The sequence below is a fragment of the Oryx dammah genome, unplaced genomic scaffold, assembly GCF_014754425.2.
Source record: "Oryx dammah isolate SB20612 unplaced genomic scaffold, SCBI_Odam_1.1 HiC_scaffold_18, whole genome shotgun sequence".
Classification (NCBI taxonomy): domain Eukaryota; kingdom Metazoa; phylum Chordata; class Mammalia; order Artiodactyla; family Bovidae; genus Oryx; species Oryx dammah.
Window position 1 is genome coordinate 116,663,271 of NW_024070202.1, and position 14,813 is coordinate 116,678,083.

Genomic DNA, 14,813 nt, shown 5'->3' on the forward strand with positions numbered 1-14,813 from the left:
ACGTGTAAATCCCACACTCGCCATCCCCACCAGCCACCAAGTCCTCCTTCCCCAGGTTTTACAACATAGCTTCTCACATTAAACCCTACAGGAAGCTCCAGGAACACACACACACACACACGTGCGAGGTTCTGTGGGGCGGTAGGGCCGCAGCACCGCCTCGTCCCCCGCTCCCGGAGGCCCAGCAGGGCTGGAGAGCCGTGGGCTCTGTGGGAGGGCCTGCAAGAGCCTGCCAGGGCCGTGCGGGGTTCTCTGGTCTCGGGGTGCCCCTCTGGCGTACCGCGGACGAGTGCCCCTCTGGCGTACCGCGGACGAGTGCCCCTCTGGCGTACCGCGGACGAGTGCCCCTCTGGCGTACCGCGGGCGAGTCCACGAGTTGCCCGGATTTACCCTGTGCTCAGGCCCTCGGTCGTGTCCAACTCCTTGCGACGCCGTAGACTGTAGCTTGCCAGGCTCCTCTGTCCCTGAGATTCTCCAGGCAAGCATCCGGGAGTGGGATGTCGTCTCCTTCAGGGCATCTTCCCAACCCAGGGATCGAACCCGCATCTCCTGCACTGACAGGCAGGTTCTTTACCATTGAGGCACCTGGGAGGCCCACTGTGGTGAAAGAAGACGAAACGTGGCTGATGTCCCTGACTTTCTCAGCCTGGTTCAAGGAAGCCTCCTTCGGGGGGCGGGGTACTCCACACAGGTCCGCTGAGTCTTCCCTGGATTTCTGTCCCCAACTCGGCTAAGAGATGCAGGTGAAGCAGGCCTGAGGAACTGGAGGCGATCGGATGAGATCTGCAGTCAATCACCCCGACGAAAAAGTTCAACTCCCACAAAAAATAAAACCCTCTGCACTGGTACTTTCTTTCTTCAGTTACTTTTTTCTCGTTGCACAGCCTGAGGTTAGAAAGCACACGTGGAAGGTTTTGGAAGCTCACTTCCTTCTTGTCCTACCGAATGGGGTGAAAATCGTCTGAAAATTCTATCAAACTGGATCTCAGTCTCAGGATGATGGTGGGGCCAGCAGAGGTGCCCTTCTTTATTGACAGCGTAGAGTCCGTTCGTGGAGAATGACTGAAGCTGGGCTGTCCACAGTGACTCTCCAAGAACATCCTAGAAGCTCGGTGCGCGCCGGTGTTACCTGAGGAGTCAGTGGTCTGGCCTCGCCTTCGTCAGTTATCTCAGGGGAGGGCAGCGGCTACATCAAAGGAGCGATGCTTTAGAGACACCCGTGTCCTGCCCTGGGCCCACCTGACGCAGAAGCGGAACACTCGTGTGGCTGCTTGCTTCCTGTGTCCAACTTTGAATGCCAGGTCCCCGCTAGGAAATACCCATCATGAGACTGTGCTCGGGCGTCATAAAGTACTCGCTGGGGAGCTGAGGAGTTCTTGAGTGCCGCCTGGACCGATAATGGGAGCGCAAGCCCCAGATGTAATGTTACGACGTGCCTCTTAAAATCACACAAAATGCCCAAGTGGTTGAAGCGAAAGAGTCGGGGAAGAAATTCATTATCTGCGTAAAGTCATCTGTTCCACTAGTATGAGATCATGCCAGACACCTCGCTTTGTGGATCTCAAAAAATCACGTCCACTGCTTCCACTTGCTTCACGGCTGAACAACGTGCCGCCGGGTGGACAAAGCACGCTTTGCTCTTCGGTGACGGCATCTGGATTGCTCCTGCCCTGCGGCTGGTGTGGGTCATGCTGCCGAGGGCACAGTGCCGAGTGACCGGGGCCGCCCACCATGTGACTCCAGGTCCCTGAGATGCCCGGGATGACAGAGTCAGGAAGCGGGAGGCTGTGCGGGGGCTGCAGCAGTTGCCAAGCTGGAGGTGGAGGAGCAGCTCGTGGATTCCGGGCTCCCCCCGGGGAGATGGAAACCCGCCAGGGCGTGTGCCACATCGCGAACGTGCCCGAAGCTGCGGAGGGTTTGCTTCTATGAACATGTTTTCATTTGTGTCATCCTCGACTTTGTAAGGAATGAATCTGCTGGAGTAGCAGTCTCCATGATGTCTCAGTGAAGACAGGGAGAGGATGTCTGGGTCCCAAAGCAGGGAACGTGGTGGAGTCCTAGACTCTGTGCCTGGGGCGTGGAAGGACTCGGCCATCGCAGGCGGGTAGCAGAGGTGCGGGGGGCCAGGCCTCCCACCATGGGCAGTTCATGTCTGAGCCAGAGGAGGGGGGATGGACTTAACTGAAGCGGGGTGCAGTTTGTCTCCTCGTAGGCAGAGCGCTGTGGGGAAGCCAGGGTCAGAGGGTCCCCTTCTCACCCCTGCCTTCCCAGTTCGATCCCTGGCTCGGGAAGATCCCCTGGAGGAGGAAATGGCAACCCACTCCAGTGTTCTTGCCTGGGAAGTCCCATGGACAGAGGAGCCCGGCGGGCTGCAGTCCCTGGAGTCGCAGTCAGACTGAAGCACACTCCTGGTCAAAAGTCATTGCACTTTCCCACTAAAGATACATCTGCTGCGTGAGAAACCAGGTCTCAGCGAGGCTCAAAGTCTGGTCTCCCCCCTTCCTGCCAAAGAATGTTCCCAGGATGGATGTGAAGATGACATGGCAATGTGTGGGGCCTTCTTGGTGTAAAAGCAAGGCTTCGGGCCAGGATTAATTATTTATTACATTTACTCATAGTATTTTTCTCTGCCAAAAGTGCAGACTCCCCCCCCCCCCGAAAACGAATGCAGGATTGTGGTATCCATCCTGTGGTTGGCAAATAAAAGTGCCTGTAAAAAGCCAGATTTACTGCTGGGTTTTTCCGTCACCTCTATTTTTAAATACCATGCTTCCAACTCCAAATAGAAAAATAAATATTTGCAGATTAGAGGTTTCATTTTACTGCAAATATTCATGAAGATTAAATGTCACTTTAATCACATGTTGGTTTATTTCTCTGGGCATATCACATTTGCATGTGTTCATTCACCGCGGGGAAATGAGTTCTCCTCCTGCCAGCTGGGGTTTATTTACCATTTGTTCCCCTCCGCCTCAGCGTGGATCTCCTCAAATCAGAAAATGTATGTTGTGGCCGACTAATTGGAAACCTTCAAGCTGCAGCTCCACAGAGGCTGAGGTGTCGCCCCCCCCCCCCCCCGCCAAAGCGAAATCCCTTTATGCCCGTCCAGGCGACCGCCATCCTGAGGGAGTGTGGCTGGGCACCGAGCGGGACTCCTCAGCTTTTAGGGTGGGGGGCAAACAAAGATGCAGGCACACGCTCCAGCCTGGAATTCTCCCCCGGGGAAAACTGGGTATGCTGGTTTTGTCTCCAGGGGAAAGAGTGCGTGTATGCGTAGCTGGGTCTGACTGTTTGCAACCCCGTGGACTGTGGCCCTCCAGGCTCCTCTGCCCGTGGAATTTCCCAGGCAGGAATACTGGAGTGGGTTGCCATTCCCTCCTCCAGGGGATCTTCCCGACCCAGGGCTAGAACCCGAGTCTCCTGAATTAGCAGGCAGATTCTATACCTCTGAGCCCCCTGAGAAGCCAGCAGTGACAGAGGATCCAGGCAGACATGTGCTGCCTACCGAACGGGCATGGGGAACGCCCCGCTCCTTCGACAGCAGCTGAGAAGCACAGTGAGACCCAGAGAATACTGTGAATCCCTCCCACGTTGTAGCACACACGGGAGCTGTCCTTGTTTGCTGGGCTTTTTTCCTTTCTTTTTTCTTGTCTCCGTGGTGGGCTATTCAGTATGAGGTGGATTTTCTTGAATAAAAGGTCAAAGGATGGAAAGAATAGAATCCATTTTTAGGCAAGATCAGGTTTGTGCTTCTTCAGAATTACGATCGTTAACTCCTTGGATGATAGAAACAAACTTTTTTACAAAACAGAAATACTCACAGACATAGAAAACAAATTTATGTTTATCGAAGGGGGTAGGGATAAGTTAGGAGTTTGGGATTAACATATACATTCTTCTGTATAAAAAATAACAAAGACCTCCAATACTTTGGCCACCTGATGTGAAGAGCTGACTCATTTAAAAAGACCCTGATGCTGGGAAAGATTGAGAGCAGGAGGAGAAGGGGACGACAGAGGATGAGATGGTTGGATGGCATCACTGACTCAGTGGACATGGGTTTGGGTGGACTCTGGGAGTTGGTGATGGACAGGGAGGCCTGGCGTGCTGCGGTCCATGGGGTCACAAAGAGTCGGACATGACTGAGTGACTGAACTGAACAGCAGAAGTACCTGTGTTCACTGTCCTGTAATAAAACCTATAATAGAAGAGAAGCTGAAATATATATATGTGTGTACAGATACACACACACATAACTGAATCACTTTGCTATGCCCCTGAAGCTAACACGACATTGTAAATCAACTCTATTTCAGTTTTTTAAACGGTTTAGCAAACACCCCTGGAGAATTTTTCAGGGCTCCCTGGATTCCACGGCCCCAAGTAAGTGGGGAGCCTGACCCTGCACTTCCCGAGTGCTGAGCTGTCGTCTCTGAAGTCCTCACTTTCTTTTAGGAAACTGGAGGTTTGACACGTGATTCCCAAGGCGAGAAAAGGCCCCACATAGACTTTATCCCTGTTGGAAATAACACAGGAAGTGTATCTCAAGACATGTTTTATCCCGGTTCAACCTCTTGAAACCAGATGAAGCAGTTTATAGACTTAATCAATGGCTTCTGTCCGCAGAATGAAGAGCCGGTGTTCTCTAAGGATGGCCGGAAGTTCTTCTTCGTCCGAGCGATCCCACAGGGTGGGCAGGGGAAGTTCTACCACATCACGGTCTCCTCCTCACAGGTGAGCCCCCCGGTCAGGTGAGCCCCTCCCAGCTGAGCCTCCCCCGTTTTTGCTTAGCAAGTGGGATTGGCCCCCAGGGGCCAGGGCTGAGTGCACTTGTCACCTTCAAGGTGTGCAGAGGGGAGCAGGGCCCCCAAACTGGAAGGTGGCTCCTCTGTGGGGCCAAACAGGGCCCTGATGAACCAGCCGTGCTGAGCGCGTGGAGGTGGCTTTCACCCCTCCTGTTTCCGCTCAGGAGAGCAACTCGAGCAATGCTGATGACGTCAGGGGAGACCCTGGGCACTCTGCTGGGTCTGAGCCCAGGACATGTAGCCCAGTGTGTGTGCTGGTCTGCCCGGTCAGCCTGGCCTCCCTCTGGGTCCTGGGGGCCGGCCCCGTGCCCTGGCGTCCCGCCTCCATCGTCAGCCAGAGGCACTGCTGTTGCCTGTGCAGTAGCTGCAGGCAAAGGGCCGAGGGTCACTGATTGGGGAACACGGGAGCTGAATACAGTGCGTTTAGACAGAGCAGGCTGCCAGCAAGCCCGCCCCCTGCAGGGGGGGGGGCACCCGGAGGCCTGCCCCCTCCCCGAGGGGTGCTCCCCGGGGCTGCCCTTCAGGGACCCTGCTCTTAGGAGGGAGGCGAGAGCTGCTGTCCTCCACCTGCACCCAGATGGGTCTGTGTTGAAGCAGGTGCAGACCTGTTCAGGATCAGGACATGTGAATGAAATTGCTTTTTAAAAAGTTCTCAAAAATATCCCATGACTGTAAAGTAGATGCCTATTCATGGTATGACCCCAAGGGTAATCTCCAAGGAAAAGTTCCAAGAATGCCCCAGATGGAGTAGCCTTGATGGGGCAGGCTCCAGGGCTGGGTGCCTGCTAGTCATCCAGCAGGAAGCAAGTCCCCCCAGGAGAGCTCCTCCCCAGGGACCCTCGGCCCCCACTGCCCTGTGAGTACCCTGGCCCCCCGATTCTCCCGACGAGCCCTGCCCCCATCGGCTGTCCCTTGTCCTGAGACCACCCCTGGGGTCCCGCTCCCAGGGCAGCCCGGGCTCACACCTCGATGGCCATGTCTTTCTCCACGTGTTACGGTTTAAACTGTCACAGTCGTTCTGCTCTGGGAGGCACTTGGAGACAGACTGTGTGTGCAAATGTGCAACACGCCGGAGAATGCCTTCAGACCGTCCCTGTGACAAATAGCGATGAGGACCAAGGCCAGGGTGGCCTTCGCCGCCTCCGCCCCCTCCCTTCCTGGCTTTATTCTTTCTTTCCCTGTCCTGTCGCATCCACTTGCCGTGTTTCTCTCCTCTCTCCTCGTCCCGCTATAGTGATGAGCCACTAACTAGATTCACAGGCTGTGAAGGAACACTGTCCCCAGCCTATGAGACACTGGGTTAAGGCACAGAGCTCGCAGCAAGAGTCGCTGGTGATCTAGTCGAGCTGGTTGATCAGCGCGGTGACCAGGGGTCCTGGCCATCACAGGAGCACTCAGAGAATTGGGGATGGGCAGAGGAGGCCAGGGTGGGGCAGGAGGAGGGATCACCCCAGGGAGGCCCCACTCACCACCTCTTGTCTGAGGGCCTCGGGGCTGAGAAGGGAGGCTGCAATCCAGCCCCGTCCCCAACCGCGCACCCCCCCTGCCCCCGCCTGTGTTGCAGCCCAACAGCAGCAACGACAACATCCAGTCCATCACCTCCGGGGACTGGGACGTGACCAAGATCCTGTCCTACGACGAGAAGCGGAGTCAGATGTGAGTGAGCGTCCTCCCGCAACTCCGCATCCTTCTCCCCTCGCTCGGCCCTCAGCCCGACTCTCCCAGCTGGCCTGCGTCTCAAGACCCTAGCTGCCAACACGTCATGTCCCGAGTCGCCGGGTCCTAGCGACAGACGCTGCTGGGCCTGCAGCCGTGCAGGCCCCGAGCCTCTGCTGGCTCTCGGGAGTGGGGTCGGGGAGCCCAGGGCATCCCCAGTGCACGTCACTGCTGCCCCGCTTCTGAGAGACAGGGCCAAGACGGAAAGAAGTTACGGGACTACCTCCAAACTGTCCGGCTGGTAACGGCAGGAGCTGGGGCTCCACTCAGGCAGGCGGGACGCCGCCACCCTGCCCGCTCCTGGACCAGAGCCTGGGTTCCCGCGAGAGGTCCTGGGCGGGCATGGTCCGAGGAGTCGTGGAGTCGGGCTGCGTGTCTGGACTCCCAGCTCTGGCGCTCCAGAGGGTTGGTCCTGTGAAGGGATTCCTGCATCCAGACCCAGCTGTGCACCCCGCGGCCGAGCCCCGGGCGGTGCGGGCACACCTGGGCCAGCGGAGGTCTGCCCGGGCGCGGCACCTTCAGCCCATGGGAGTGTGGCCGTCCCCTACCGCCCACGGGGAGCTGGCCCCGGGCAGGAACTTGCTAGCTATGGGCCCTGAACAGCACACGACCCCGGGGGGCGGCGAGGGGCGGGCCTGGCGTGCCAAGTACCAACCTGCCCCGAAGCCAGCTAACCGCTGTGCCCCCGCTGGTCTTCACAGCTACTTCCTCAGCACGGAGGACCTGCCGAGGCGGCGCCAGCTGTACAGGTGCGTCCCCACCCTACGCCCCACTCCGCACCCGACCCCCCAACCCTGCCCACCCGCCCGCCCTCCCTCTCCCCCCGCCCCGCCCCCCCTCTGCCCCAACCGTGGGGCACCCTTACCACCCCCGCCACGCTTTCCAGACGGGAAGGAGGCGGCGGCTGGTTCCTGCGGCCGGCTCAGGGCCACCTAAGGGGACTCCGTGGTGTGAGGCCCCCGTGGCCTGGATGGTGCCTGCCCCCCGGCCCCGTCAGGTGCACGGCCGCCCCCTCCAGCCGCAGAGTAAGGGCTGCACAGGGGGGTCCTTTCAGAGGCGGAGAAAACTTGGGCACATCCCTGCAGTCACAGGCCCGCTTCTCTCCATGGACGGGTCACCTCTGCTTGTCCACCCGGATAATCCCATCCGTCCCGCCCCCAAATTAGCAAAGGGAGATGGAGACTGGCCACCCACCTGCCTCTGATTTGTCCCGTCAGGACGCTGTCCCCTTCCCACCAAAAGGTCTTCGGTCCGGTGGACTGTTTTCGCGTCCAGACCCATCCTGTGCCAGCAGCTCAGACCGGGACTTCTTCCAGGCTTCTAGAAGGCACCTCGGTGTCTCGTAACCTCTCATAACACCTGTTGGCTAAGCCTTCAGGGCGTGAAATCATGCTTGATCAGCAAGCCCCCGAGTGACAGCTGCAGGTCGCCCCCTCCTGTTCTCGGCCCCTGAGCGAGCAGCCCCCTCCCGCCCGCTCGCTGGTCGTGGGGGAGCCCGGAGCCCAAGCGCTGCAGTTTCGGGAGCCCCTGCCTTGCCCTGACCCGGTGGCAGGCGCTCCGAGGGGAGTGAAAGACCCCAGAGCGCGTAGATGCTGCTCCCAGAATGCTGGTCGCCTGCTCAGAGGGACACAGCACTGGAGACAACACCCCACATTCTCCCACCAGGACTCGCCCCGCCTAGGTGACCCCCAGAAGCAGCCATGCCCGGGGGCCCCTGCCGGTAGCGGGGCAGGGAGGGCTCGTGACAGCCGAGCCCAGCACCCAGGGGGCGCCAGCAGGGAGACGGGCAAGGGGACAGCGCCCCCAGACCTCCCCTATAGGAGAAGCCGGCGGGCCACTCAGGGCTGGGACTGAGGGTCTTGCCCACGGTGACCACTCCCACCCACCCTCCCCGCGCAGCGCCAGCACAGTGGGCAGCTTCAACCGGCAGTGCCTGTCCTGTGACCTGGTGGACAACTGCACCTACTTCAGCGCCTCCTTCAGCCCCGGTGCCGACTTCTTCCTGCTCAAGTGCGAAGGTGAGTTCCCGCGGCTACCAGCGCGTGCGTCGTTCATAGCCGCTGCAGGGACCCAGCAGGTACCCCACCCCAGGAGCTCCAGGACCCCCAGGACAGATGTCGGCTCACCGAACAATGTTCCCGGATCACCTCTGTCTGGAGCATTGCTGATGTTTTACATCTTATAAAGGGTTACAGTTTATCAAAGTGTTCTCCACATGCTATGCCAGTTAATCCTAAAATTCACCTACATTTTCCTTTAAAAAAATATTTATCTTACACATGGATGGACGCAGGTCATCTAAAAAGGTGATAAAACAGTTTCAAAAATTATTAAATAGATGTAAAGATTGAGATATAAAAGAACCCGGAAAAACTTTATTTTCCTAGGACCCAGTGCATGGATAATTTATCCCATACTTCAAAAAGTTCTTGATCACACCAGTCAGCATATACAAAACAGCAGGCCAAGTCCCATCACGGACAAAAAGAAATATGTTTGCATCTTGTCCTCAGGGCTTGGAAAGATAAGATAGGAACCCACAGAAAAGTAAGAGATTATGAATACAGTTGTCTAACAAAATATGTCTCAAGGAAGAGCTTGATCTACTGAGATCATCTCATGGAGGAAAGCACACTGAGGGCAGGAACAGACCGACGCCAGGAGCAATTCGATCCCAGGGTCTCAGGTGAGGCATGAAGAGCCTCCTTCAGACTGTGATAGCCTTGCTGGCCACTCAGTAGCTCGGGACCTCGTCCTCTCTTTATCTGAAACCTCAGCCCCTTCATCACCCAAGCACATCCCAGACACATGATGTGATGGGAGAAAATTGCACGTTGGGTAGGGGGTGGGGGAATCTGAACTCCAGGCCCCAGTCCCCTTGAAGCATCCTACCAGACTCCTCTTTCCCCATCAAGACCTGTCGGCCCAGGGCAGGACCTTTGCGAAATTAGCTGTTGGGAACATGCAGAGATGCACAGAGCACAGAGACTGGGGGGTGTGGTCAGCAGACCCACCAGGAGCGGGAGACGGGGGCCTGACGGAAGCTGCAGGACCAGAGATCTGACTCCTTACCCCTAGGGGAGGATGTGGCCTTATGGTGTGGAAGGTCGTGATGAAATACAGAAGGGAAATGGAAATCCTAAAGAGGAAGTCCCAGAAATAATGACTGGAAAGGAAAGGTCACAGAGCCTCCCTCAAGGAAGGTCTCGAAAAGAAGGCAGATGTCATTTTCCAGAAATAGGTTTAAATTCGAGGCAGACAGTGAGCTGGGGGCTTCAGGCTCTGTGTTGTCCCTGGCCAAGGTGGTCATGGTTTGGGTCTTGTTCTTGGGTTCTTGCTAACATTCCCCAGATTGAAATGGTTGGATGGCATCACCAACTCAATGGACAGGAGTTTGAGCAAGCTCCAGGAGTTGGTGATGGACAAGGAAGCCTGGCGTGCTGCGGTCCATGGGGTTGCAAAGAGTCGGACACAACTGAGCGACTGAACTGAACTGAGCGTTCACCAGTGCGTGCTCCTGCTCAGTTCCGTGGGCCCTTCTCAGTGCGAAGGGCCTCATGTGAGGACGGCAGGCTCTCGTTGTCCAGTCCTGCAGACCCCCACCCAGGGTTAAAACTGAACGGCTCTCCCAGGACGTCTGTGGCCCTGGGTTCGGGCACGGACGCTCCCGTGTGCAGGTGGTGGACGTAAAAATGGCGCCCGCATTGCGAGCCCCCTTGGGCAGTGTGTGGAGGTCGCTGGACATTCATCTGTGTGCAGATTTCCTGTCCTCCCGCTGGCGTCTGTCCCGAGAGAGGAATAACGTTTCTTTTTATGTTTATGCTCCAGCCAGTCCAGGGACTTGTTTCCTTTATAAAGCTGCCTGTGTGGTGGTCTGTGGATATTCCGGGTGAGGAGATGGCCGCTGTGAAGGAAAACAGAAGCAGAGAGCCAACAGGGCCGTCCCAGCTCACAGACACGACTCGGCCCTTGAGACCCCCGTGAGCTCAGCTTCAGAAGCACGGGCGTCCCTCCCCACACACATGCCTGGACCCACCAGCAACAGAACTGATTTGTAGGGTTTGAAGCACAGGAGACCTCAGAGACCATCTGACCTGATCTCCACCCCCTGCTGCCTCTTATTAAGAAACTTAACTCTTAACTGATTGTGGAGTTGTCACCTCAGGACTTTTTGAATCACTGAAACGTAGTGTTAGTCACTCAGTCGTGTCTGATGGTTTGCGACCCCATGGACTGTAGCCTGCCAGTCTCCTCTGTCCACGGAATTCTCCAGGCAGGAATACTGGAGTGGGTTGCCATTCCCTTCTCCGGGGGATCTTCCCGACCCAGGGATTGAACCCAGGTCTCCTGCACTGCAGGCAGGTTCCTTACCATCTGAGGCACCAGGGAAGCCCAGTAGATATAAAAGTAGACCCCAATGTGTAGCCTACAGCAGCGTTTATTAAACCCCACGGCCTCTCCTGTTTGCTTCTCCCACACTCCACAGCCACTCTGATAGACTTGTATTTGTTTATTTATTTGGCTGCATCGAGTCTTGGTTCCGACACCTGGGATCTCCACTGTGTCCTGCAGGATCTTTGGTTGTGGTACACAGACGCTAGCTGTGACATGCTGGCTCTGTTGCTCCGCATGGCATGTGGGATCTTAGTTCCTCAACTGGAGATCTAACCTACGCCCCCTGAATTGCACAGCAGACTCTTAACTGCTGGACCACTTTTGTGAACCTCTGAGCAGCATTTAACTGCTCCTCCCCTGCCGCTGCAGGACTCTACTGTGTAGGTAAACTTAGCTTCTCAGATGTAAGCAGAACAGCAACTAAAATCTCTCCTTTTAAGGCTGAGGGGAAACGTAAGGGCAGCTGGACAATTCTCTTGGGTGAATTGGGAAAGGAAAGTCTGTAGGTGCTCCCGGGCTCAGAAGTATCCAGCCCACCACGTCACGAACCATGGATGTTCATCTCGGTTAAAGATTGTGGTCAGAGGATTTACTAACTAGTTCAAGGTGGACCCTAGCCACTGAAACAGAGGCCCAGTCAGAGCAGATGCAAGCTTACCCCACATCTGTACATAAAGGCTGGGTGTCATAGCCACATGAAACGGTGGCAGCCCCACGTGAACGTGTTCTTCCTTTTCGTGGACCTTCCATTATGATGGTTTCTGGGAAGCTTATCCGATATGGGTCTATCACATTCACCCATGCTGCAGTGCCCAGCGGCGTAATCCCGTCATGACTGATCACAGCTCATCAATAGCTTGCAGCCAGAACTTCTGGTTAGTTAGTCCTCTGGCATATAGTTCTTCTCCTTGTTGGTGTTGTCCAGGTGCTAAGTCATGTCCAGCTCTTTGTGGCCCCATGGACTGCAGCACGGCAGAATCCTCTGTCCTCCACTGTCGCCCAGAATTTACTCAAACCCATGTCCGTTGAGTTGGCGGTGCCATCCAACCCTCTCATCCTCTGCTGCCCTCTTCTCCTCCTGCCTTCACTCCTTCCCAGCATCAGGGTCTTTTCCAACGAGTCAGTTCTTCGCATCAGGTGGCCAAAGTATTGGAGCCTCAGCTCCAGCATCAGTCCTTCCAATGAGCATTCACGGTTGGTTTCCCCTGGGATGGACTGGTGTGGTAGGGTCTGTCCATCCTCCTCACTGTAGGGATTCATCCCATCTCATCATCATGTACTTTCTCCTCTAACGTTCATTCGCGTTTCCTTTGTGGTTTCTCAAAGATGGCCACTTTTATGTTTCTTTATAATTTTTTAAATTTTTAATTTCTATTATGTGTCCACTTTAAAATATGTACATTATTGTTATACCTTTGCACACTGTTAGATTAAACATAGGCTAAAATAGAATATAAGTAAGTAAAGACTTGGAAATGTTTGCAATGCGTATATCCACTCGTTACCTGACTGGATCCCATCTATCAGTGTCAATATTTATATCTAAATGGCATGGGTTTTAGGCAATCACGGAATACTTCCATGAGGTACATGTGTAAACCGTGTTCAGTAGAACTTTGTGGAAACTTACTTGCATATTTAATGTAGGGATTGGTTCCTTTCCAGATCTCTGGGGCCTGGCAATGAAGCCAGCTGCGTCGAAACGGTTGTATTACAATACACCATCTTATAATGAGATCAAATCTACTCTAAGATATACCAGCAAGCCTCAGTTTACATGCTTAGTTGGTCTTCCCAATGACCCTGTGAGATAGTTAATGGAAATAGTCGGTATGTGTCCAGCTTCTTACACGTTGAAAAGTACATTCCTATAGTTTAATACTCGACGCCCATATTCCCATGTCTGACTCCTGTAATTTATACTCTTATCACAAATAGATCTGCGGAGAGTGCCCTATGCTCAGTGTTCCACATGCCCATACTTTTGCCTGGCTGCCCAATGACCTCCTATACACCCCCCAAGATTTCTCTCAGGCAAGAGTTGATTTTTATCCCCTCCCAGGAGCGTTGAAAATATTAGTCACTCAGTCGTGTCCAACTCTTTGTGACCCCATGGACTGTAGTCCCGCCAGGCTCCTCTGTCTGTGGGATCTCCTAGACAAGAGTATTGGAGTAGGCAGCCATCCCCTTTTCTAGGGGATCTTCCCAACCCAGGGATCGAATTGAAAGATTCTAACTCCTTGGAAGGAAAGCTACAACGAACCAAGACAGCATATTAAAAAGCAGAGACATCATTTTGCCACCAAAGGTCCACAATAATCAGTGCTATGGTTTTTCCAGTAGTCATGTACAGATAGCAGAGTTGGACCATAAAGCAGGCTGAGCACCGAAGAACCGATGCTTTTGAATTGCGGTGCTGGAAAAGGCTCTTGAGAGTACCTTGGACTGCATGGAGATCAAACTGGTCAATCCTAAAGGAAATCAGTCCTGCGTATTCACTGGAAAAACTGATGCTGAACTGAAGCTCCAATACTTTGGCCACCTGATGTCAAGAACTAATTCGTTAGAAAAGACCCTGATGCTGGGAAAGACTGAAGGCAAAAGGAGAAGGGGACGATAGAGGATGAGATGGTTGGATAGTATCACCAACTCAAAGGACATGAACTTGAGCAAACTCCAGGAGACAGTGGAGGACAGGGACGCCTGGTGTGCTGCCGTCCATGGGGTCGCAAAGAGCTGGACACGACTTAGCAACTAAACAACAGCAAGGGAAGACAGTGTCTACATGACCCCTCCATCCAAGACCTCTTGTCATCTCTGATGCGTTCTGGTGGGATGTGGTAAGCACTGACCAGATAAAATACGTCTGTTACAATAATCAATATATATGTGCTTTATGAATGTAATTATGCTAGCATATCATGGTTTAGAGAGAAAATCTAAAACATTTCCCCTGCCCTCTTTGATCCAGACAGGTGTCTGTGTACCTCCAACCAACCCGTCTTCCAGAGAAAAGGCTACCTAGACATCCATTCTAAGAATTTTCTTCTTCAGTTTTCACACTTCTTTCTTCTGGGTTGTGCTGCGTCTCCGTTGCTTTCTCTAGTTGGGCCGGGTGGGGGCTGCTCTCTGCTCTGGTGGCTGCTCTCACTGCAGGGCGCGGGCTCCGGGCACGCAGGCCTCAACAGTTATAGCACGTGGGCTGGGCAGTCGCGGTCCGCGGCCTCCAGAGCACGGGCTCAGTGGTTGTCAACACCTGGGTTTGGTTGCTCTGCCGCCTGTGGAATCTTCCTGGACCAGAAATCGAACCAGTGGCCCCTGCACTGTCAGGCAGAGTCTTATCCACTGCACCACCAGGGAAGTCCCATACCTCGGTTTTAAATGGTTATAAATGTTATTTTTTCCAGAAAAGAGCTTTTTTTCTGATATCTATTATATACTACACTTGAAGTCAGAAAAATAACTTTTGAAATCAGGCTTAGGATCATAAACTTTAGACAAGCACTATTTAATAGAAACACAAAATGAGCCACGTAGATAACTGAAGTTTTCTAGTGCTTATATTTAAAAAGTAGAAAGAAACTATAATGTGAGTTTTAATACTATATTTTAATTTACTTTGTATAGTCCAAACATTATTTTGATTTTAAAAAATCTACGTAAAAATTTTAAATGGGTTAAATTTTAAATAAACAACTTTAAATCTGGCACAGTGACAGTTCACCCTCTAAGATGACTTTCAGCAGCCTGTGCACCTCAGATTTTCTGTTTTTGGTTGTCCAACCCTACTTTCTCCTATGACACAGCCCTGAACAGCAAGGCACCATCAGCCTCTTCCGAGTCATCACCATTGGTGTCAGCGGTCTTCTCACCAAACGCACCCTCATCTGTATATAT

The 14,813-nt window shown here is 54.0% G+C and overlaps 1 protein-coding gene across 3 annotated transcripts in view; it reads left to right on the forward strand.

Annotated features, from left to right (window-relative positions):
* Positions 1–14,813, forward strand: part of DPP6 (dipeptidyl peptidase like 6) — a 966,644-nt gene that overhangs the window by 896,692 nt on the left and 55,139 nt on the right. For all 3 annotated transcript variants that reach the window (XM_040260134.1, XM_040260132.1, XM_040260133.1), the window contains exons 13-16: positions 4,627–4,734; positions 6,370–6,461; positions 7,223–7,270; positions 8,421–8,539. In XM_040260134.1, the coding sequence (XP_040116068.1) occupies positions 4,627–4,734; positions 6,370–6,461; positions 7,223–7,270; positions 8,421–8,539 (367 nt within the window). The remainder of the gene's footprint in view (positions 1–4,626; positions 4,735–6,369; positions 6,462–7,222; positions 7,271–8,420; positions 8,540–14,813) is intronic.